Below are 25,871 nucleotides of genomic sequence, written 5' to 3'. Positions count from 1 at the left end.
GGTGCCAAAGGGATCGCTATTGTTCCCAGGAGATGGCCAGGAGAAGGCCTGCTGAGGCCTAGGTTAAAAAAAGCTTATATTTGAGAGTAAAATCCAAATGCAGCAGATTTTCCCTTAACAACTGGGACATGTGGATAAAATTCAGGAGCTCTATAAACTTGAATGGATAAAAACTACATTTTAATTTTCACTAACTTCTGATATTTTACATTTCCTTGATTTACAAGTGTAGGCAACCAATCACAGTAGAATCACAGTGCCAGTGACTCTGTCATGAACAGAAGTCATAGCTAACACCACAGCACGTTAGAGCTGTTGCAGATTTCTCAAATGCCATTTATGCTCATCACTGTTTTGAAACAATGGGCTTCAAGAGTTACTGTTAGGTATGCAGCTGGATCTTATTGTTTAATCTACTAGTAAAGCCACACATATTACTATATCATGAATTTGTTCAGTAATCTGATAACTTTAAATAACAGAATACTTTTATATTCCAGTGGATTTTATCTTATGCATTTACACACACTTTTCTGAGAAAGGCACAAAAAGAGTTTAAGACGTGTGCTTAGTCTCAAGGTAGGCAACTGATAGGGAAGGTCAAATTTGGTCTGAGAGAAAAGTATTTTAAGTCACAAGAGAGAAGTGGCCACAGTGCATGTTTTCATTTAGTGTGTATTCCTCGCAGAGAAGGTGCAAACCCAGAAGTTTTGCTCCTTAGGCTCCCAGTGCACCAGCGTTTCCAGAGGCCTGGCTCTGGACCTGCCGTTCAGAGATTTGCTTCACACAACAGGCCACTGCAAAGCCGTCTGTGTAGCCTAGGTGCACAGGCATGAAATACAACGTGAATGTCATCCTCAACATCTCTCTGGGAGTTATCATTATTACCACTGGACTTTCCAGATGCCAAATATCATTTATTTGGTGAACGAAACCAAAATCAGATTCAAAATGCTAGAAGGTTGGGATGACATACTGAGAGAAATAACAGAGTCAGTACTCACATTCGAACAAAGAGTGACTCTTTGGATGTCAGACCAGGAGATGAGTACTTTTCAACCAGGGCCAAAGTACTGAAGCCAAACTTATGAATGGGCTCATTGGAATCCAACGGGGGGAAATCGGTGTCTACCTCCCCATCATCCTCAGCAATATGCAGACAGTAGGCACTGACATTGTCACTGAAAGGAAAACCAAAAAGGTGAGTGAATACCAAGGTAGCGAAGGGACAAGAAGACCAGAGAGTATGGTGCACAGCAAGCAAATTGAGGAGACTGCTTTTCTTTACCCCAAGCCTGGTGATACAGTAAAAAACCCCAAATCCTACTTCATTTGATAGAGAGAACACATATGGCAATGCAAAGGGGAGAAAAACAGTGTGAAATGAAGGTCTTCATACTACTCTGTTCTTGCAACATTCACTGAGCCCTATTGTAGCTATGACAAAGAACCTAACCTCTTAGATCAAAGGTGAGATTTAGTATCAGCCCTAACAGCAGCTTACAGCATAGTAGGGAGGAAAACTAACAAGCACTACACTAGCGACAATACAAATGTAAAAAAAAAAAAAAAATAAATAAAAACTATATATATATATATATATATATATATATATAAAAACAGATATAAACAAAACTGTAAAGGGGGAAAGATTATTTGGCCACAGGGAAGGTGGTGGTCAGAGGCCTCTGATTTATGGTTAGGATTAAGAAAATATCTGGCCAGGCATGGTGGCTCATGCCTGTAATCCCAGCACTTTGGGAGGCTGAGGCAGGCAGATCGCTTGATCCCAGGAGTTCAAGACTAGCTGGGCAACATGGCAAAACACTGTCTCTGTTAAAAATACAAAAATTAGCCAGACATGGTGGTGAGCTACTCAGGAGGCTGAGGTGAGAGGATCACTTGAGCCTGTGAGGTCAAGGCTGCAGTGAGCTATGATGGTGCTACTTCACTCCAACCTGGGCAACAGAGTAAGACCCTGTCTCAAAAAAGTAAAATTAAAATTAAAAAAGAAAATATCTGTGCTCTAGATCAGGAGAAATACTCAAGGTAACCAAGACAATCCACACAGTTCTCCCTTCTCTAAAGAGTATCTAACTCAGTTGGTAGAATCTGCCTTCAAACACCACAGATCCTTAGCAGAGTAAAAGCAAATGACCGGATTAATCCTGACACAGATACCTGGCCCTCTTGACTACTTCTGCACACTTCCCACTCCCCACTCCCCAGAATGTCCAGACAGTACTCCCAGATTGCAGCCTTGCCCAGTTTAGAATCAACACATACCCTCTTTGGGGGAAGTAAAAAGTTGATCTGTTCAAAGAGGGTGGGAAACTGTACCAACATACAGACAGTGTAAAACTGCAATCAATTCAACTTGCTGTGAAACAGCAAGCCTGCGAGCTTCAGAAGTATGCGAGCTTCAGAAGCAGGAACCCAATAGTTCACAAGGCAGTAGAATTCTAAATTCTGAAGCTTAAATTTGGAGTTTTAATTACATGATTGATGCTTAAATTAATTAATTGCAAAGTGTATGCTAATTGTTTAATTGGTTGTTTGATCTATATAGATCATTTTTTGAATTAAATGAGTTGATTTACCAAGTTTATTGATTGGATGTGACAATGAATTATTTCACTGACTACCTGATTTGCAATTTTCCCAATTAATTCACAAATCTTTAGCTGCAACTCTGCTTATTGAAAGAGAGGGAGCCTACTTTAGGTGATCTATACTCAGTGAGTCTGTCATGACTAAGAGATATTTATGATAAAAAACAGGTAATAAGGACAGATTAAAATTAATGGAACCTGTAAATTTGCTAAACGGATTGATAAGAAGAAAGTAATCTAGCTATGTTTGTCACTTTACATTACAGGTATGTGCAATGCTGTTAAGATATTTAAAATTCACCTATGAATGGCATGGGAAACTTTTGGATCTCTGCAACAGGGTACTAACTTAAACACAAAACAATTATAGAGGCAAAAGAAAGCACTTTGGATGAGGAAAATGTCATGGTATACTGGCTAAGAGAGCTCTGTGGTCAGAACGAGTTCAAATTTCAGCTCCATGGCTCACGGCTATGTGATTTCAGAGAATAAGCTTCACCTCGAGTTTCAGTTTCCACTTGGGTAAAAAGGGTATAATCACCCCTTAGAGGTTGTAAAGATTAGATGAGATAATATATGTAGTGTCTGGCATGTAACGTAAATAAAAAATAAATGGGAAGGTAACTATAATAAGAAAGTCATATGGAAACTAACTTATAGTTGCACCAATTCTTAAACATAAATTGTGGATGCATATTAGAGCAACAATGCAACTGAGCAGCATGTTCTATGTACACACATCTGTAACGGGAGTCAACATGTCCACTATGCTCCAGCCTTGGGGTCACTCAGCTCCCAGGATTTTATGAACAGGGCAGACGTGGATGGAACAAGCAACAGGCAGCACGGATTATTTATTGCCATGTAAATCAACCTGAGGAATGTTTGATTCTCCAGCACCACGGAGGTTCAGGGGCAAATAATAAGCCTATTGATCAAAGCAGAAAGTCCAGCAATGATATCAGAAGAATTCTGCTTTGATTGTTAAGGGACACCCCAAATCCTTTCAAAACAAATTCAACAAATATCACAGGCTAAGATTTGAGATCCAAAAGGTTTGCTGCCAAGTGCTATTATTCTCCCCAGTTCTTAAATATGAAGTGTGAAATCACTCATTCAAAACACATCTGTAAAGTGCCCCCCTGTGCTGTGGCCTGTCCTGAGCACCAGGAAGAGAGGAAGGAAAAGAAGACTGATTCCTGCCATATTATAAAAGACTAATGGAAACCTCTTCTGGGTCATCAGTAAAGTCTAGCAGCAAATAGTGCTCCAACTCCTCTGACCCCTTAATTGAAAATCTGAGGAGCTAATGACTAAAATTCTGTATTTTACACATGGACATATTGGTTCCTTTGTGCTTTTATAAAGGAATCATTAGTAAAAGAATCTACTGTTATATTTTGACTGCTAAAACTGCTTCAGGACTCCAAATTAGTACTAGTACAATACTAGCAGTATCATTAGCTACATATACTGAGTACTATGAGCCAGACACTCTGCAAAGTGGCTTAGATATATAAGATCACTGAAACTTCACATCAACTTTGTAAATGAATCATTTATTATTTCTATTTTACAAATTAGATAGCTGAGCCTCAACAGGATTAGGTGGCTTGCTCAAGATTAAACAGCATGTAAGTGACGGGGCTGAGATTCAAATCCAGGCAGCCAAGAGCTGTCCCTCTTGACCCCCACCCATTTCTCTGCCAAAGTCATGGTGTGTCAAGACTTCCCGAAGCACTTGGGAACCCAGTCATCTATGGAAATGTGACACATTTTGATGAGAAGGGGGAAACCATGACATATTACTTATTAAAAAAAAAAAGATTTAGTTGAACCTCCTTACTTTTACAGATGGGAAATGGAGGCAGAGAAAAGAGGGATAACATGCTTATGATCACCCAATTAAACAGAGGCAAAGCTGGTCTCGAAAACTCTGGTCTCCCTACTTCTTGTCCATTATTCTTTAATCAAATAAAAAACTGGTGGACTTTGAAATGGGGAGAGAAAAAGAAAGGTGGCAGCTCTGGTCCCTGCCTCAGGAAATCCCCTGATACAGACATCTCAAGAGTTTACAACACAATGAAAACAGGGGCACTTCCCATGACATAGTTTGGTGGAAAGAACAGGGATTTTGCAGACACATCTGGTTTTAATGCTAACTCAAATTCTTAGACGAAATCTCTTTGAGCTCCATTTTCTTATCTGAAAAACAGCTTTCCTTGACTTCTTTAGGAGACTCGCTTGGATCTCCGAAATTCAAGCAATTCTCCTTTGTGGTCTCACAAAATTTGGTCAATATTTCTGTGTATCACTAGTCATATTGCTTTTTCCTATTTCTGCATCTGTGTTCTAAAGAGCAAGGATTCTTCTATTATCTCTCCATACTTACTAAAGAGTAAAGTGACTAGCATTTAGAAGGTACTTAACAAACATTTGTTGAATGAATGAAGATATGAACTTGTAGACTGAATCACTGTATGAAAAAAGCAAAGGGTATCATTATTATTTTTGAGACGGAGTCTTGCTCTTGTCACCCAGGCTAGAGTGCAATGAAAATGGCACGATCTCTGCTCATTGAAACCTCTGCCTCCCGGGTTCAAGCGATTCTCCTGCCTCAGCCTCCCAAGTGACTGGGATTATAGGCGCCTGCCACCACACCAGGCTAATTTTTGTATTGTTAGTAGAGACAGTGTTTCGCCATGTTGGCCAGGCTGGTCTCGAACTCCTGACCTCGTGATCCACCCGCCTTGGCCTCCCAAAGTGCTGGGATTATAGGCATGGGCCACCACGCCCAACCAGCAAAGGGTATTATTAATGAGGTATGTGTTAACGAGAAGAGGGGAAGTAATAAGCTTTTCTTTTTGTGTTCTTGCTTTTCACAGTGATATCTGTTAACCAAATAGGGCTTTCTAGGCAACGCACATGTGTCAAAGATTGTAATTCAAGACTAGAGGAGAAGGCAGCTCAGGAAGAGGTGAGGATGAAAGGGGAATTTTTATAGTCCATCAAGATACGAATACTGGCATCTCACTTTTTATGGAGAAAAAAAGTGAGAAATGATGATACTATGTAAAAATTCTCAATTGTCACACATGAAAAGACTAGAAATAAGTATACCAAATGGGTTAAGGTTATACATATATTTAAGTCACTAGCACTCTTTTCCTTCTAATTTTCTATACTTTCCAAATATCCTGAGTACAGATAACTTTTATTTTCCTTTCTTTATAAAAGATTTACTTTTGATAGGGGTAGCACATTTTTATTGTGCACAATTTAGAAATCTGAAGCAGTATGAAGAATGCAGGGAAATCTCTTAGCCTGCCACACAGAGAATCACTTGTCCTGGAGACCCTGAGCATTGTCAGCCTCACTCACGTCCCCTTGTTCCTAAGTGGTCATTTTCTCTACCGAGTTTTGGAATTATGAAGGAAGTAACCATATCTACTGCATAAGGGTCTTGTAAGGATTGAATGATTGAATTTATTGTACAGTGCCTGCATGAAGAAAGATTCTCATTTTGCTAAGATTTCTTCTACTGCTCTTAAGCTTCTGATTATGCAGAAGCTGAATTAACTATCTCACAGTAGCATGGTAGATAGCATGAGGCAGAGAGACCTAAAAGTCCTGTTTCTGAGTCACCACCAGAGAAAGAGGAATGATCAAAAGAACAATGAACGAGTACAGGATAATTGGATCCACAGGAAGAGACTTAATTTTAGAGTTGGGTTGGCATAAAAAGAACAGTCCCTTTCACGGGACCATGAAGTCTCCAAGAGAACTGGAAGTTTGAACAATGAACGGATGCAAAATAGAGCCTGCTGCCAAAAAAGAGGTGGGGGTGGGGGGCGTACAGGGCAGAATACATATGATATATAAATCATATCTCTAAATCTTTAATGAGTACAACTTTCACTTATTCATGTTTCATCAAATGAGGTTAAAATTTTCCATTAAAAAATGTATTTCATTGAATTGTTTAACCAATATTCATTTTATGTTCAAAGGCCAGTATAGCTTTCACAAAGTAACAGAAGCCTACAGCCCATATATAGATGGCATTTAATTCATATGTGAAAATTCAGGAGCATTCCAGGAATCATCCCAGATTTCTCCCAAATGTGATCTGGCATGTTCAATTTACATACTCATAAAAATTCACTCATCCTCGGAAAATGTAAAACACACTTAAGTATGATGACCAGATAGATGAATGCTCATTGTGTTTTTTTACACGAAAAATAAAAGAGCACATGATTTTTAAATGTCCAGAACTCTCATTACTTGGGCTTTGGTGTTTATTTTGATGAGACAATCAATGTTAATAGTGTATTGGGTATTAGCAAGGGAAAAAGGGTCATGAGGATTGCAGCTCAGAAGCTGATCTCTCTGAAATCAGAGAAAAGGCTTTTAAGATGATCAAGATTTCCTTTTTCCCAAAACCCTCAGGAAAGGGAGGTCCAAAAAAACCTCAGGAAGTTAGATAACTTCTGGATCCTTGGTTTCTCTCCTGCAAAAAAAGGTTATTATCTATAACTTACAGAGATGTTGTAAGGAATAAAATCATACACTTGAAGTGCTTTAGCATGTGGTGTGACACACAGTAGGCCCTCCAGTGTGTATCTACCAACCCATTACCTAGTAGTGTGGTGACTAGCAATTAGGAATTGTTGTAATGGGTTTTCTTACTGTGTAGGTCACCGAACAAAATGTATGCAATAATTCCACATCTGTCACTTAAATAAAATAAATCAGCAGGTTGAGAAATCTAACTTGGTGATTTTTACTGAATAAAATTCTATATACAGTCAGAAGCTTGTTTTAGCAGACACCTGAAGAAGGGCCTCCTCGGCAGGGCAAGGGTAGAGAATTTCAGTCCAGATCTTTAAATGTTCCTATGTCCTCTCACCCATTCCACAAATTATTGAGTATTTGCTATGTGTTAAGCATTGTGTATGGACTGGGGAATACAAGCCCATAAAATAGACACAGTCCAGACACAAAACTATGCTACTACTACTTATAAGACTTCTTGCCGGGTGTGGTGACTCACACCTATAATTCTAGCACTTTGGGAGGTCAAGGCAGGCAGATTGCCTGAGCCCAGGAGTTTGAGACTAGCCTGGGCAACATGGTGAAACTCCATCTCTGTAAAAAATACAAAAATTAGCTGTGTGTAGTGGCACATGCTTGTAGTCCCAGCTACTCAGGAGGTGAGGTGCAAAGATAGCTTGAGCCTGGGAAGATGAGGCTGCCGTGAGCTGTGACTGCACCCCTGCAGCAGCGTGGGCAACAGAGTGAGACACTGTCTTGAAAAAGAAAAAGAAAAAAGACTTCTTCATTCACTTGGATGTCTCTCAAGTAATCTCTGCCTTCATTATACCCAAAACTGAACTCCACTCACACTGAGAAACCTGTTTCTGTAGGATATCCCATTTCAACCCTGCCATCCACACAGTTCTTCAATGTCCATCCAGTCTTAGGCCTGTCTCTCTTTTTATTCATCCATGCTACAAGTTTTAATTAATATCTATGTACATGACTCCTAAATTCACATTTCCAGCTCATATCTCTCCCCTCTAAACTCCAGACGAGAAAATAAAAGTGTCTACTTGAACACTTCGTTTGGATCTAGCAAAGCCATCTCAAACTAACAAGCAGAAAACCAAACTCCTGCTGCCCCTATCCCTCCTAGTCACACAGCAAATCCCAATGAAACCTGCTGTTCCAATGCTAGCTATTTCAGTGAAGGGCACCACAGTGTATCAAGGTGTGCGAGTATGAAACCTCTCCTCTGCCACACTCTCCATATCAAGTTCAGCCCAAGTCCTTGTGAATTCCATTTCTCAAATACTCCCAGAATCTGTCCACTTCTCTCAGTCCCCACTGTGACCCCTGCCTACCTCTCGGTCTCATTCTGTCAGAGGCGTGTGAGTCAGAGCAACTCCATCTTAAATTGAGCTGGGTAAAATGAGGCTGAAACCTACTGAGCTGCATTCCCAGACGGTTAAGGCATTCAGATGAGACAGGAGGTCAGCACAAAATACAGGTCATAAAGGCATTGCTGATAAAAGCCTGCAGTAATGGAGTCAGCTAAAACCCACCAAAACCAAAATGGCAACAAGAGTGACCTCTGGTTGTCCTCACTGCTACATTCCCACCAGCGCCATGACAATTTACAAATGCCATGACAACATCAGAAAGTTACCCTATATGGTCTAAAAAGGGAAGGCATGAATAATCCACTGTTGTTTAGCATATCATCAAGAAATAATCATAAAAATAGGCAACCAGCAGCCCTCGGGACTGCTCTGTCTATGGAGTAGCCATTCTTTTATTCCTTTTCTTTCTTAATAAACTTGTTTTCATTTTGCACTGTGGACTCGCCCTGAATTCTTTCTTGCGTGAGATCCAAGAACCCTCTCTTGGGGTCTGGATTGGGACCCTTGTCCTGTAACATCTTTCTGGCAACGACAAAAGCGACTATACTGCAGAAACCGCTGACCCAACAAAGGCTAACTTTGGGTAAGTGGTGGGGTCTGGTAACATCTTTCTCACGAACCACAAAAGGGACAATACTGAGGAGACCCTCCGATGCAAAGGAAATAGATTGGAGCACCGATTGGACGACTTTGGGTAAGTGATGGGTAAAGAATGATATTGGTAAAGAATGAGACTGGGGTAGAGGCCCAACTTAGGGGAGTTAGAGTCTCTCCTAAGACAGAGTGGGTTAGAGTCCTCTCTTAATAAGAGGCAAGGACGCCTGACTGACTTTGGGTTAGAGGCCCAACTTAGGAGGGTTAAAGGCCCCTTTCGGTAAAGTCCTTGGATAAGAACAGGTTTGGCACTACGGGATGTTACCTGTTGTTCTCTTTGGATTAACCTGCCTTGCACTCTTTGCTGATGACTGTGGATGACAGGGTTAGGCATGTACAGGATCGTGGGATATAAGGAGCTTTTTCCTCCCTAAAAGGCAAAACTTGAGAGCTGATGGGACTGCTGGAAAAGGTCCCTTTGCAACCAACAAGCGGCCACCTGAACTTTTCATTGTCGGCTGCAATGAGTGGGTCTTCTATCTGGCCTTCCTAAGCTCTTCACCTTCCCACCCTGCCACAGGCAATACTTTCCTTCTGTACTTTTCCTTTCCTTTCTTTTCTGTCACTCAGGGCAACTATCCTGCCCAGTCACCACGTGTTGAAACTCTAAGTCAGAGGTTGGATTAAAGATGATGGGGCCCATCTGAGGGCAAATTTAAGCCTTGCCAGTTTGATATTGGGTGCTAAGCAGAGTGGCTAATGTCTATGTTTTATCACATGTATTTTGCTCTGGACAGAATGAAAAAAAATAATTTTCCTTTATGATGCAGCTTGGCCCCCAGAGTGATGGTGCTGCAAGCCGGATCACTGGTGCCGCTCAGGGAAAGGGAATCCAGAGGCCTGGCATGCTGACAAAAGGGTAAGAATTTCTTTCCAGTCAGATTTCTGGTTTCTCCCTCTCTGTGCAAACAGTTGAATGAATGGTTAAAAAAAAAAAAAATCAGTGTTTATCTCCTCTGTAAAGCTTTGATTAATGCGAAAAAGAGTTCTAAGGCTAGTCTTAAGCTGGTATATTTTGTGCTATGAATTAGTCTTTCTGTGTCGAGGGGTACTTCAGGGTAAAACACGGGCTTAGAACACCTGTAAGCCCACTTTTCAAGACAACCCAGCAAGCTGGTCAGTAACAACTTGAATACGAGTCCCTAAAGCAAAAAAACTGGATGATGTCTCCACCTTGTTTTACGCCCTTGGGAGCTTCACCTTTTAACCATGTGGCAGTACTTTCTCCTGGTATCCACCCTCCAGGGAACAGGAATTTTAGGGTTCATGTCATAGTTAGCTCTAAAAATCATATTAAATAGTTAAAAGCCTTTGCAAGCTCAAAATGAACTACTCTAGACTCCTTCTGGGAAAGTAAATGGAGACTACCCTGTGCTATAGTTCAGTAGCTAAGGTTTTTGTACTTTCACAGTGGCGGTCCAGGTTCAATTTCCCACCTAGGAAGCAAGTTGTTTCTGGTTTAATATCTGCGTGACCTTGTCTATTCTCTTCTCCTCCACAGACTATCTTAAATTTTCCTTTCTCTAAATACTTGGGAGGTTACCTTTGGTAAAATTCAAAAGCCAGAAATATCAGCAGCTTGGCATAAGAAATTCTAAAAGGACATTATTAGAGAGTGCTACAGTTAAAATCAGTTTAATTAAAAGCGGATATTCAAGCTCTAACAGCCTGGACTCCTTGGGAAAAACAGGAGGCACCAGAGACCCTTTTCCTGGCCCTGTTCTTCCAAGACCTCCACCCTAAAGCCAGACATCCAATTAAGAAACTTAACTGGCAAATGAAAAATCTTAAAACTACTGTATAATCTTCTTCTGTCTTTCCATGTAGCTACATATGTGTTGTATGTAATGTTTATATGAAAGAGCTCTAATTGGCTTAAACAAAAATAGCACTTAAATCAAATATTTTAAAAGCAAAATAAAAATTGTAATGCCTTTTAGTTCATGTAACTTAAATAATCTTTGGGAAATGAAAATAGCATTAAAAATGACTGATAAAAATGTTTATAGTCTAAATTATGCAGGTCAGATATTGAGTTGGCTAAATGCTTTAAGGTCATAAACTGCTTTAACTTTTAAAAACTTTTTAATTTGCCTACCTTAAAGCCATTAAATTCTAGATAAGGCCTGGGGACATGTGGAATTAGCCATGCCCCCTAGCTATACAAAGAAGATTATGAAGAAAGATATTTGATATAAGAAAGGATCTTGTATGGTAAGTTTTTGTCCTAAAGTGAAATGACCGGTTGTTTAAAAGGAGGGAAGTTTAGGGCAAGTCAGAAAGTCCAAGAGTCTCAAATGGTCTGGGTAAGTCGTGAAACAATTTGTGAAAGGGAATTTATGCAAGAAATGTTGTACAATTCGAAGGTAGTTAGGTCTCCTAAATACTTCATAAAATGCCACTATGACTCTTACTGTACAACTTGCCTGGTTTACAGCTAGGTAAGGCCTGGGGACGTGTGGAGTTAGCCACGCCCCTAGCTATGCTGGAGAGTCAGACCTTATATGCACTTCTGCCTGGTGTGTCCTAGGCAGGCTCCACACCTAGTGCAGAATTAAAATCTCAAACTTACCAAGGTTTTCACCAAAAATAAAAGTTGCTAAGAGTTAACATTATAACATGCAATTGAAACTACTAAAACAATTTTACATGCAATGTGTAAAGAAAGAAAAACTTGTTTTTGGTGAAAGATTATAAGAAATCACGGGAATGTGAATTTTTTTTCTGCCTAAAGTATTAAAAGATTAAGTTTTAAGTTTAAAAAAAAAAAAAAAATCTAAAGGTTTAAACAAGTTGTGAAAGGTTTATAAAAAGTAATTGTAAGAGATTCTGTGTGTGAACATATTGGCTAAAGTTAAAGGGGTAATATTCAGTTTTTCCATGAATTAAATTTTAGAATAAAAGCACAACAGGTTTTTCTTAGAGCACTCATCTGCTCTTTCACACAAAAAATGTAAAGGGTTATAAATGTTTATAAGAATCTTAACTTATGGTTAAACATCAAAATTCAGTAAATATGTCTAAAAGATTTTATTAAAAATTGGGTTTCATATTAATAGTACATTAATATAAAGGTGAAATCTGGCTTATTTGGTATAAAAATCATACATTATCAAATGTAAAATGGTGTTTTGCTTTCTTTGGACTATATGTGCATAAATGTGTTATTGGTATATGTTCCAAATTATGGGAAACGCCTATAATTCTAATATAACTTAGTGTATATAATTAATAATTATAATTGTTAGGTAAAATTTTGTGTGCCACAGAAGTAACCAAATTTCTTTATCAATTGTGGCTTTAATAGTGGCTGTCCTAAAACTTTTTATCATCTACAGACCATTGTTGTCTTGTTTTAATCCTCTTTAGAAGGTGGTTTATAATTAACTATAGAACTCTAGCAGGTGTTCTTAAATGCAGGTTTCTAATAACTTTGGAAATTGTAACATTAGAATAGAGGAAACAACTTTTAAAACTCTTATGAAGAGCTGGAATGTTCATGCATATCAAATAGAACAGGAGTTAACTGAATTAACTGGACCAATAGAAAACTAAAGTAATCTTTTTAACTTTGCTTAAATGCTGCTGATCCTGCCAGGTGCAGTGGCTCATGCCTGTAATCCTAGCACTCTGGGAGGCCGAGGCAGGTGGATCACCTGAGGTCAGGAGTTTGAGACCAGCCCGGCAAACACATGCTGAAATCCCATCTTTACTAAAAAATACAAAAATTATCCAGGTGTGGTGGTGCACGCCTGTAATCCCAGCTATTCAGGAGGCTGAGGAAGGAGAATTGCTTGAACTTGGGAGGTGGAGGTTGCAGTGAGCCGAGATCACGCCACTGCACTCCAGCCTGCTCGATGGGAGCGAGACTCTATCTCAAAAAAAAAGAAAGATGCTGCTGATCTTTTGTTTTTCAGAGTCAAGGAAACTTTTCATTTGAGCTATTTACAGCTTTTAGCAATTAAGTAAAGTATACTCTTATAAACAAAATTTGGAGCATATTTGTTTCTCTGTTGATTTCTCCAAAATTTGGAAACTATTTGTAAGCATTCTTAATTTATGACAATACAGTTATTTGCATAAAGTGCAATAAGAATCTGTTTTCTTTTATAACAGAACACAATTGAAGACACCTGTTATTTTACCAAGGCTTTAACTGGAATGGTGTGTACAAGGTTTCTGACCTGTGATAAGTAAAGAATGTCACTTTCTAACAGGTCCAGGAGCCCCAAGTTGTCTTGGGACCCCAAGAAGAGAGGAATTTACTCAACTAATAGGTATTTGAGGGTACAAAACCATGGCTGAGCTTGGCTTTAAGAAGTCTTAACTAAGATTCTTTCCGTGGAACAGGGTTTCATCAAAGTCCATTTTACAAGAGCCTATGTGAAAAATAATTATTCTTGCTGCACTTTATACAAATAATCAGGCCAAGTGTAATAAAGTAAATCAGTCTTACTATGATTTGTCTTTAGTAAAAATGAAAAACTGGAGAATGAAATATTATGTTTCAAGAACTATGGTATACTTGCTATTAAATTCTAGTCTCATTAGTTGTTTTTAAGTTTGTTTCTGCAATTTAGGCTAACCCTGCTCCTGTGAACCAACCAGTGATCTCTGACTGCTGCTCGGAAGAAACAAGAGTGATGGGTAATGTAAAAATCTGAATCAGTATTCTAATTCTGGGCGCATTACAATCAGCTAACAATCCCATATCAGCTTAGTTCCAACAGTTGCCCAGTTCATGTAAAGCCTTCCAATTTAGTTTACTTGGAATAACTTTACTTATTTTGCTTTACTCTTGTGGAATATATTGCTGTTATACTCTTTGTACAGGAATACAGGACAAGCTTACTGAATGTTTTCTTAAATTAAACACTTACTAATCTTCCAGATATCACTTTTTGTCAAAACTCAAGAGTTATGAATGTACCTTACTATACTGATGCCTTCTGACTGAGCTCCTCTCTACTCTGAATGCAAGAAACCCTCATAGTTAGGCAGGAATATAATCATCGCTATTCAGCCTGAAGAAGTTACAGAAGATGGATCTTCGTCCCTCTGCAACCCTTAGGATTAAAGGTTCTCTTATAAAAGGGCAGGGGGAAACGTCAGAGGTGTGTGAACCAGAGCAACAACATCTTAAATAGGAGCTGGGTAAAATGAGGCTGAAACCTATCAGGCTGCATTCCCAGACAGTTAAGGCATTCTGTGTCACAGGATGAGATAGGAGGTCAGCACAAAATAAAGGTCATAACGACCTTGCTGACAAAACAGGTTGCAGTAAAGGAGCCGGCCAAAACCCACGCAAACCAAAATGGCAACAAGTGACCTCTGGTCATCCTCACTGCTACACTTCCACCAGTGCCACGACAGTTTCCAAATGCCATGGCAAGATCAGAAAGTTACCCTATATTGATGGTCTAAAAAGGGAAGGCATGAATAATCCACCCCTTGTTTAGCATATCAGCAAGAAATAACCATAAAAACGGGCAACCAGCAGCCCCGAGGGATTGGCTATGGAATAGCCATTCTTTTATTTCTTTACTTTCTTAACAAACTTGCTTTCATTATTTTGAACTGCAGGCTCACCCTGAACTCCTTCTTGCATGAGATCCAAAAACCCTCTTGGGGTCTGGATCAAGACCCCTGTCCTGTAACAATTCCACTCTGTTCTCCCCATTTTTTGTGCTCCAGCCACACTGGCCTTCTTTTGTTCCCTGACCATAACATGCTTCCTCCATCAATAAGGTGGCTGCCACACTGCTCCATCTGCTGGGACCCTCCCCTGACCCAGTGCCTCCTGTATCACTTTCTCGGGGAATTTATCTGTGACTTCCAGGCAAGGCTCTCATAAACAGTGTTCCTTCCCTTCAGAGCACTTAATTCAGTTTTAAAGCAAACATTATTTAAACTATTTGAATTAATTATTTTAGTTATTTGCCCACTTCCTTCAATAGACTGTGGAATTCATGAAAGTGAGACCATGCCTGGCTCTACTCACCACTGTATACCCAGCAAAATGCCTGGTATATAGCAAACACTCAATAAATATTTGTTGAATGCATGAATGAATAGAAATGATAAGTGAAATGAGCCAGTTACAAAGTGCTTTTACCCTTGATAATTTCTTCTTCCCCAACAAACTGTTCATTTTTTAGTGCAGTGATCACATTTCTCTTGTTCTCCATTTTATCCTGAATACTTAGGGTCTGAAATTCTAAAAACATTTATTAAATGAAGGAACGAAGGACTTAAGCTTCTGAGATTAAGCAGAATGTCAAGAGGAGAAGAATGAGAAAAGTATTTCTGACTAAAGAAATAGCAAAAGCACTTATGGTACTGATGTTAAAAAGCTGCCAGTAAAAGAATATGATGCCTTAAGATACATGGGAGCACAGCTGGGAGTCAGAATAGGAAGGGCCACTTCAGCTACACTGTTTAGGTGAGTAGTTCTCACGATGACTCTAAGAAATATAAAGCAGAAGCAGCAACGCAGAAATGGGAGAAGACACAAGTGGGCATGCAGACAGTAAAAAAGGGGACTATAAAGAACATACTCAAGAGTTCAAATAACAAAGTTGTCTGGAAATATATAATGTCAGGTCAAACACTGCTAAATACTGTCCTAAGTCCACAGGGCGTCGGAATATCATAGCATAGTAAAATTACCTGAGTCATCAAAAAAGGACTAAATTACACTACTACTGCTGAACTACTTACTAATATTGGTTGTAGTAGTAGCCGGCTGCAGTTACAGTAGTTAGCAGGAGCAGAAATGAACATTTATTGAGCAATTGCTATATATTTTCTCATTTTATTTTCATTACTACCCTGTTAGATAGTTTCCACCCTCATTTTATACATGAGAAAATCATACTACATGGGGCTTAAGTAATTCATTGAAAATCACCCTGCTAGTAAGCATTAACACCAGAATTAAAACCCAGCCTGTGGCTGTGAATCTCACACTTTCAGCCACTAAGTTATATTCTGATTAAGAAGGTACAAAAAGATGTTAACACAATTTAGAGAGCTCCTATGAAGAATAACTAAAATGAAGTTTGGCCAGGCATGGTGGCTCATGCCTATGATTCTAGTACTTTGGGAGGCTGAGGCAGGATGATTGCTTTAAGCCAGGAATTCAAGACCACCCCAGGCAGCAAAGTGCTTGCAAAAAATTTGTGCCACTACAAAAAATGTTAAATATTAGCCAAGTGTGGTGACATGCACCTGTAGTTCTAGCTACTTTGGAGGCAGAGGTGGGAGGATCACTTAAGCCCAGGAGTTCAAGGCTGCAGTGAACTATGATTGCACAACCGCACTCCAACCTGAGCAACAGAGTGAGACCTAGTCTTAAAATAAATGAATAAAATTTGATGCTTAATGAGATAAACCCTCAAATAGCTACAAAACCCACCAACTTTCCCTAAGCAGTCTAGATAGCTGAGGTCATATCAGAATGATGCTAATCCAGAGTTATCTCCAATGCATGACTATACCTTGTCTTGTTATATACTGGACTGTCTAACAGGCGGCCATTAAAAATGGGCAAAAGATCTGAACAGCTCACCAAAGAACACAAACAGGTAACAAATAAGCATATGAAGATGCTCAACATGATGTCATTAGGGAATTACAAATTAAACAACAACATACCACTACACACCTATTAAAACAGCTAAAATTGAAAATACCGATAAAAACCAAATGCTGGTGAGGATTGGAGCAACAACTCTCATTCCTCACTGGTGGGAATGCCAAATGGTATGACCACTTTGGAAGACAGTTTGGCAGCGTCTTACATCATAGGCTTACCATACAGTTTGGCAATCACACTCCTACATATTTGCCCAAATGAGCTGAAAACTTACATCCACATAAAAATCTGCACATGAATACTTATAGCATCTTTCATAATTCCCAAAATTAGAAGCAAACAAGATATCTTTCAATAGATGAATGAATAAATGAACTGTGGTAAATCCATGCAGTCGAATATTACTTAACAATAGTGAGAAATAAGTGTTACCACACAAAGGAACCTTAAATGCATACTGCTAAGTGAAAAAAGCTAGTCTGAAAAGGCTACATATGGTATGATTCCAACTAGATGGCATTCTGTAAAACGCAATACTATAGAGACAGAAAAAAAGCCAGTGGTTGCCAGCAGTGGTGGGTAGGGGTAAATAGATGGAGCACAGGACATTTTTAGGGCAGTGAAGCTATTCTGTGTGATACAACCATTAGAGCTGCACAAGAGTGAACCCTAATGTACAACTACTGACTTTTGTTAACAGTAATAATATTGGTTCATCAACTTTAACAAAGGTACCACACTAATGTAAGATATTAGTAACAGGAGTAAAATGAGGGATTGGAAGGATATATATGGGAACTCACTGTATTTTCTGTGCAAATTTTCTGTAAACCTAAAACTGCTCTAAAAAAATAGTCTATTAAAAATTTTTTTAAAAACAAAGCATTAAAAAAAGATAGTCTTTATAAAATGAAAATCACTTATATGAGTCAAAAAATAAAAACCTCACAAAATTATTAACATATCTAAAACAGAAGCAAAAGTAAAAGACTGAAGAAAGAGCAAAGAAGAGCAGGAAAAAAAAAAGCTCAGATTGCTGAAATGAAGCAAACAGGCAAGACACAATCATAAACAGAACAAATAAGACCAGTTTATACTGAAGTAGAACTGATAATAAAGATATAAAACACATCAATCTTTATGTGAACTGAAATATATAAAGTGTAAACTCTTGGAATATTAGGAAAAGTTAACATAAACACACAAGAAAATGGCAACTTTAATGTATTTCTCTTAATCATCCATAGACCAAATAATCAAAAACCCTAAGATAATAGAAATAATTAATATTGACTTAATAAGTATATATTGAGGTCTATAACCTATAGAGAATAATTATTTCCAGAAACCATGGAATAGTTACCAAAAAATTACAGTATAGTAAGCATCCAAATATACATAAATCTCTTAGGGAAAAATTTTATAGTCCACATTTTCTGATCAAAATTCAATAAACAAGAATAACAAAGTCTAAATTTTAAAATTTGACCATTTAGAGATTGAAATTATTTCAGTTAGTTTCTTCCAAATGTTTTCCCCAAAATCAGTGCATCAAAACAAGCAGGAAATATGCCTAAATACCATATTCCAATCTTGCTCAAGAGTTAACAGACCTAAGAGTAAAGGAGGCCAAGAATTCCTGCCAAATTCTCCATTCCTTCACTGGGGCCAAAGTCTACTACTATAGACAGTTTACAAGGCACAGCAACAGGAGAAAAATATTCTTTTTTTTTTTTTTCTGAGACAAAGTTTTGCTCTTGTTGCCCAGGCTGGAGTGCAATGGTGTGCTCTTGGCTCACTGCAACCTCCACCTCCCAGGTTCAAGTGATTCTCCTGCCTTGGCCTCCCAAGTAGCTGGGATTACAGGTGCCCGCCACCACCCCTGGCTAATTTTTGTATATTTTGTAGAGACAGAGTTTCACCATGTTGACCAGGATGGTCTTGAACTTCTGACCTCAGGTGATCCACCTGCCTTGGCCTCCCAAAGTGTTGGGATTACAGGCATGAACGAATGTGCCCAGCCCGAGAACAATATTCTTAAATGGTTTTCTTGACAACCAGGCTGAAATTGGTGGGCCACTCTTCACGTGCATCCAGCAATTCCCCCTCTGTGAATGAAAAGCTCTTTCACAGGGCCAACCCACTGGAAAAGACCAAATAAGGATCTATTCCAACACTAAGTACAAACAGGCTAGAAAGAAAATACCTCACATTACACTGCCTGACAGGAGGAGATCCCAGGGATTCACTTTATAGACTGTATTACACCAAACAAACCTGAGAAATCCAATGTCACCAAGAATTGTAAAAAATTTCAAAAGACCACAGTTTAAATTTGATGTAACTGTGTAATTCGAAATATGGAACAACTATTTAAAAATGTCAACGTGGAATATAAATAAGATGTCATCTCTGAACTTCAGAGGTTTACAAATTAGTACAAGAGATAATCTCTTATTTTGTTTTTAGAATTCTACATGTAAAGAAATTGTTAATTACATTGTTTGAATCTTCCTTATCCTTAGCAATTTTGGGTTTGCTTTGTTCATCAGTGTCTGATAGGAAGGTACTGAAATGTCCTGTTTTAATTATACATTATTCAATGCCTCTTTATAATTCCCTTAATATTTTGAGACTGTTATAGATGTGTTCACAGTCAGACCTATTATCTTAGTGGATTATTCTTTATTTCATTACATAGTTTACCAAAATATCTGTATTGGTATGCTTTTGCCTTAAATTCTACTATTTGAGTTACTTCCAAACGCTCCCCTCAATCTCCATCTCCCTTGGCCAAGTGAAATTGGAGGCTCTGGCCAATGGGAAAGGACAAGACAGAATAGCCACCTGACAGCTTTTGGACTGGGAAGGAACTAGGGAGGGAGGGGAGGGGTAACTCTGTGTCATTTTATTTTAGGTATATGGTGAACAGTATAACACTAAAAAATTGTTAAATTTCATAAATTATCTTCTAATAGGTGAGTAGTTTGTATTTATTGCAATTAATTATGTATTTGGACAAATCTACATCTTACTTTGTGTTGTTTCTTGCCTCTTTTCTCTGCTTTTTATTCTTCTTCCTTACCTTCTGTTGAATTGATACACTTTTATTCCCTATTTTTCCCTTTACTATTTAGAAAGCTATAGGATTTTTCCTTCTTTAGTAGTTACTCTTAAATGTTTAATAAAATGTGTGGCTAACATTCTCCCAAGTTTCACTTATATATTCATGTATCTAAAGTTATAAAGTCATTCTATTCTCTTAATCTGAACACAAGCTCAGGATGCTTTAGTTACCCACTGAACTCTTCCCTCCCATCTTCCATAATACAGTTGTCTAAAAGTTCAGATCACATTTTAAAACATACACACAAATTACTATCGAAGTTTTACTTTATAGTTAGTAGTTAACCAGATTAACCAACATATTTTATGAATTTCTTTGTCCACCACTATTTCTTGCAACAAATTCCTTTCCTCAGTGTCCAGCTTCTTTCTTGCTGAAGGACTCCTGAAGCGGTTCTTTAAACCAGCGGTTATCAGAGCATGGTATGTGGACCTCTAGAGGTCCCTAAGGCAAAAAATATTTTCATAATACCACTAAAACATCGTTTGCCTTTTTCACTGGGCTGACATTTACACTGACAGTGCAGAAGCAATTGTGGGCAAAATTACTGGCACCTTACAAGTCAAGGCAATGGCACCAAACTGCACTGGTAGTCACTGAATTCTTCACTGAGATGAATAGCAAAAAAGTAATACCATAAAGTCCAATTCCACCTAACGTTCTTCAAGCAGCAGCAAAAAATGATTACTTTTATTCAATTTCAGCCCTTATACACCTTTTAACATTCTGTACAAGAAATGGAACCACACACTTAAGGTACTTCTGCATCGTTAAGTGTGACCACTGTCTTGAGAGAAAAAGCATGTGTGCAAGCTGGACTAACCACTTTCTCCAGGAAATAACATTTTAACCTAAAAGAACAATTGATAAGTTACGGTTAATCAGGTTTGGGTATCTGATTACCATTTTTTGAAAATCATAGAAGTGAGTCAGTCACTTCAAGGAAAACAATGGACTACGTTTACTATCAACTATAAAATTTGAGCCTGTAAGTAAAATTAAGAATTTTCATATGTCCACCACTGTAAGCTTCACAGCTTCCCAATGCTCAGATTTTCTTGATAAGATTGGCGGTAATATCAATAAATGTAATTTTTTTTTTTTTGAGACGAAGTCTTGCTCTGTCACCTAGGCTGGAGTGGAGTGGCGTGATCTCAGCTCACTGCGACCTCCACCTCCCGGGTTCAAGTGATTCTCCAGCCTCAGCCTCCTGAGTAGCTGGGATTACAGGCAAGCGCCACCAAGCCCGGCTAATTTTTGGATTTTTAGTAGAGATAGGGTTTCACCATGTCAGTCAGGTTGGTCTCAAACTCTTGACCTCATGATCCACCCACCTCGGCCTCCCAAAGTGCTGGGATTACAGGCATGAGCCATCACACCCGGCCAAATGTGAATTTTTGATACTGCATAATCAAATGTGACATTCTGAAAGATCTGCATAACTCAATGATTTTCCAAATGATTAATATATGATGTTACAAAATTATGCATGGGTAAAAGATTCATTCAAAGTGTTAACTCGACCAACAGATTTTAATGGAACAGAATAAATATAAAAAGTTCACCGATAGGAGTCTCAGACTCCACATTACAACTCTGAGGCCACAACTTCTTCCTATACACTTAGCCAAAGCAGCATGATGCAATGCATTAAATACAGAGCAGCTACCTTCTAGTGAGACAAACAGTAAAGAAATTTATAAAAATATAAAATAATGCCACTTTTCTCATGAAATTTTTTTTCGTTTTGGAAAATATAGTTTTTAAAATAAAAATATTTGTGAACACGCAACATATTTATTAACTTATTTTATCTTTAGGAGACAGAGTCTCGCTCTGTCGCTCAAGCTGGAGTACAATGGTGCGATCTCAGCTCACTACAACCTGCGCCTCCTGGGTTCAAGTGATTCTCTCACCTCAGCCTCCCAAGTAGCTGGGATTACAGGCACCACCACACCCAGCTAATTTTTGTATTTTTAATAGAGACGGGGTTTCACCAGGTTGGCCAGGCTGGTCTTGAACTCCTGACCTCAAGTGATTTGCTCTCCTGGGCCTCCCGAAGTGCTAGCATTATAGGCGTGAGTCACCATGCCTGGCCTATTTTAAATTAAAAAATATTTTAAACTTTTCTCAGAATTAATTTCTACTATGATAAATATTGACAGGTTTTACTCATATAAACAAAAGATCTTTGGGGTCCTCAATAATTTTTAAGAGTATAAAGTGGTCACATGACCAAAAAGTTTAAGAACCAGCTACTTTAAATGAAAGAACATGTGTGGTAAAATCTCATGGTCTTCGTCAATAAATGCCTTGAAAAATCATCATAAAATGGGGTTATAATTATTTTTCCTCAGCACTCTGAAGGCATACCAATGACTTCTAGCATCTTCTGTGGCTGATACAGAATCTGTTGTTAGTCCTGCTGTGGTTCCTTTGTCAGGAATATTTGTCATCTCTCTGGTAACCTTTACAACCTGCACTTCCTCTATACCCTTGATACTCTCCAGTTTCACTACAATGTATCCAGGTATGAATGAGCATTTATTTCTGCTGTTTGGCACATGGAAAGTGCTTAAAAAAAAAAAAAAGGACTGTTTGATTTTGTTGTTGTTGTTCTTTGCTTGTTTTGTTTTCTTGAGACGGAGTCTCACTCTGTTGCCCAGGTTGGAGTGCAGTGGCATGATTTCAGCTCACTGCAACCTTCACCTCTCGGGTTCAAGCAATTCTCCTGCCTCAGCCTCCTGGGTAGTTTGGACTACAGGCACGTGCCACCATATGCAGCTAATTTTTGTATTTTTAGCAGAGACAGGGTTTCACTACGTTGGCCAAGCTGGTCTTGAACTCCTGACCTTAAGTGATCCTCCCACCTCAGCCTCCTAAAGTGCTGGGATTACAGGCATGAGCCACCATGCCCGGTCTGTTTTTAAAATTTTTATTTTTGAAATGATTATAGTCTCACAGGAAGTTGGGAAAATGGTGCATAGAGACCCCTGAATCTTTCACTCAGATTTCCCCAGTGGTGACATAATTGTAGTCCAGTATCAACACCAGGGAAATTGACACTGGTGCAATACTGTTAAGTCTATAGACATTACTCAGGAAACAACAGGTGCTGGAGAGGATGTGGAGAAATAGGAACGCTTTTACACTATTGGTGGGAGTGTAAACTAATTCAACCATTGTGGAAGAGAGTGTGGCAATTCCTCAAGGATCTAGAACTAGAAATACCATTTGACCCAGCAATCCCATTACTGGGTATATACCCAAAGGATTATAAATCATGCTACTATAAAGACACATGCACACGTATGTTTACTGTGGCACTATTCACAATAGCAAAGACTTGGAATCAACCCAAATGTCCATCAATGATAGATTGGATTAAGAAAATGTGGCACATATACACCATGGAATACTATGCAGCCATAAAAAAGGATGAGTTCATGTCCTTTGTAGGGATATGGATAAAGCTGGAAACCATCATTCCAAGCAAACTATCACAAGGACAGAAATCTAAACACTGCATGTTCTCACTCATAGGTGGGAATTGAACAATGAGGACACTTGGACACAGGGCAGGGAACATCACACACTGGGGCCTGTCGTGGCATAGGGTGAGGAGGAGGGATGGCATTAAGTGAAATACCTATTGTAAATGACGAGTTAATGGGTGCAGCAAACCAACATGTACACATATGTAACAAACCTGCATGGTGTGCACATGTACCCTAGAATTTACAGTATATATACATAAAAAAAAGACTATAGACATTACTCACTTTTCGCCAGTTTTTACATGTACTTGTGTGTGTGTCCTGTAGTTCCACACACTGGATTACATGTATATATTTGTGGAATCATCACCAGGATACAAAACTGTTCCATCATGACAGAGCAGCTCTTTTTCACCACCCGTTTATAGGGACTACCTCCCTAACACTGTACCTGTCCTCTGGCAACCACTCAATTGTTCTCCATCTCTATACTTTTGTCATTTTGAGGATGTTACATAAATGGAATCGGGTGACATGAAACTTTTAGAGATTGGCTTTTTGCACTACGTGAACCCACCCAAGTCACTGCATGCATGAAAACGGTTTGTTCCTTTTCTCTTGATAGTAGTATTACTTGGTATGGATGTACCACAATGTTTAACCATTTACCTGCTGAAGGACATTTAGGTTGTTTCCAGTTTTAAGTACAAATAAGGCTGATATAAACATTTGTATACAGGTTTTTATGTGAATATAAGTTTTCACTGCTCTGGAATAAATGCCTAAGAGGGCAATTGCTGGGTTGTATGGTAAATTAATGTTTAGCTTTATAAGAAACTGCCGAAGTATTTTCAAGAATTACTATACCATTTTACATTATCAACAGAAATGATACAGTTTCTCTACATCCTTGCCAGCAATTGGTGTCATCACTATTTTTTATTTCAGCCGTTCTAATAGCGTGTGGTTTTCATTTGCATTTTCCTGATGGCGAATGTTGCTGAGCATCTTTTCACGTGCTCATCTGCCATCTGCATGTATATCCTCTTCAGTGATAGGCCTGTTTACGCCTTTGCCCACTTTCTGATCAACCGTCTAAACTTTTCACTGTTTTCAGTTCTTTACATATTCTACATATGTCTTTAGCCAGATACGTGGTTTACAAATATTTCCTTCCAGTGTGTAGCTTGTCCTTTCATCCTCTTAACAGGGTCTTTTGCAGAGTAACTATTTTTAATTTTAATGAAATCTAACTTGCTCTAGGTTTTCTCCTGTTTTTTTCCTACATTTTACATTTAAGTTGTGATTTTTAATTAATACAAGATATGTGATTTAGGTTGGGTTTTTTTCAGCTTATAGAAGTTCAATTGGTCCAGGACCGTTAAAAAAAAAAAAAAAAAAAAAAGTCTCTTCTTCCGCCATTTAATTAACTTGTGTTTTTTAACATCAAACCCACTCATATCTGTCATCAGTTCTGTGAAATTCTTTGGCATTATCTCTTCAAATATTGCTTCTCTGCTATTCCCTTCCTTCTCCACTTCACACGTGGGAGACTTTGAATCTTTCCTCCATCTCTCTTATCTTTCATTCTTTGTACCTCTTTATCTCTTTGTACTATTTCCTAGGTTGAATTCCTCAGTATCAACTGTCTTTCAACTCATTCTCTCTTGAACTGTGACCAGTCTAGAGTTTATCCCAATTGTATTGTATTAATACAATTATTAACACAATTAGCTGTGTACACAACTAGCTGTGTAACCCTGGGCAAGTTCCTCTCTTGATTTCAGTGCCTGCCCTAAGTAATGTTTTAATTTAATACAATTGTATTAATAATTGTATTTTATATTTCCAGTACTGTACTTTTAATTGGTTCTTTTCTAAATTCAAATTTGCCTGCTTTTGTTTCATAATTTCCTAAAAGTTAACCATGAATGTTATTCCTTCCTTCATCTGTTTGGTGATCTTAAACATATTTATTTGAAATTAATTTTCAGATTGCTTTACTATATTCTGTTCCCAAATTAATCTCCTGATTGTCTGTGTTTCTTGGTACTAGCTATCCTTGTGTGCTTTGGAATTTTAATTTGCTGAGCTCTTCTGGAATGAGAACCCTTGCTTGCTCTCTCTCTCGACTCACTGTCAGTGCTTTTACACATATTGCCACCACCCTCTACTCTCATCCAAACAGAGGCCTCCAGACCAGAATCAGGTCTTACACTGACAGCTCAAGGTTCCTGTAATACGAGGGTAACATAAACCCAGCCATGCCACAGTCAGGTCCTGGTTGCACTGCTCTCTCTATTCCCCGGCACCCCAGAAACACAGACCCAAGCAACCTTGTTCAGCTTCTTTTCATAGGTATGACAGTCTCACCCCAGCTTCTAGTTTCTGTCATTTCCTCTCATCCCCATCCAGGGATGCAGTTCCTTTGGTCCCATA

General features: G+C 38.6%; 1 protein-coding gene across 3 annotated transcripts in view; it reads right to left on the bottom strand.

Moving 5' to 3' along the window:
- The window catches only part of MAPKAP1 (MAPK associated protein 1), a 270,270-nt gene that overhangs the window by 120,541 nt on the left and 123,858 nt on the right, over positions 1-25,871 (bottom strand). For all 3 annotated transcript variants that reach the window (XM_050760550.1, XM_050760553.1, XM_050760554.1), the window contains one exon: positions 1,005-1,181. In XM_050760550.1, the coding sequence (XP_050616507.1) occupies positions 1,005-1,181 (177 nt within the window). The remainder of the gene's footprint in view (positions 1-1,004; positions 1,182-25,871) is intronic.

The sequence above is a fragment of the Macaca thibetana genome, chromosome 15, assembly GCF_024542745.1.
Source record: "Macaca thibetana thibetana isolate TM-01 chromosome 15, ASM2454274v1, whole genome shotgun sequence".
Classification (NCBI taxonomy): Eukaryota; Metazoa; Chordata; class Mammalia; order Primates; family Cercopithecidae; genus Macaca; species Macaca thibetana.
This window is presented reverse-complemented; position numbering and strand designations above follow the sequence as displayed.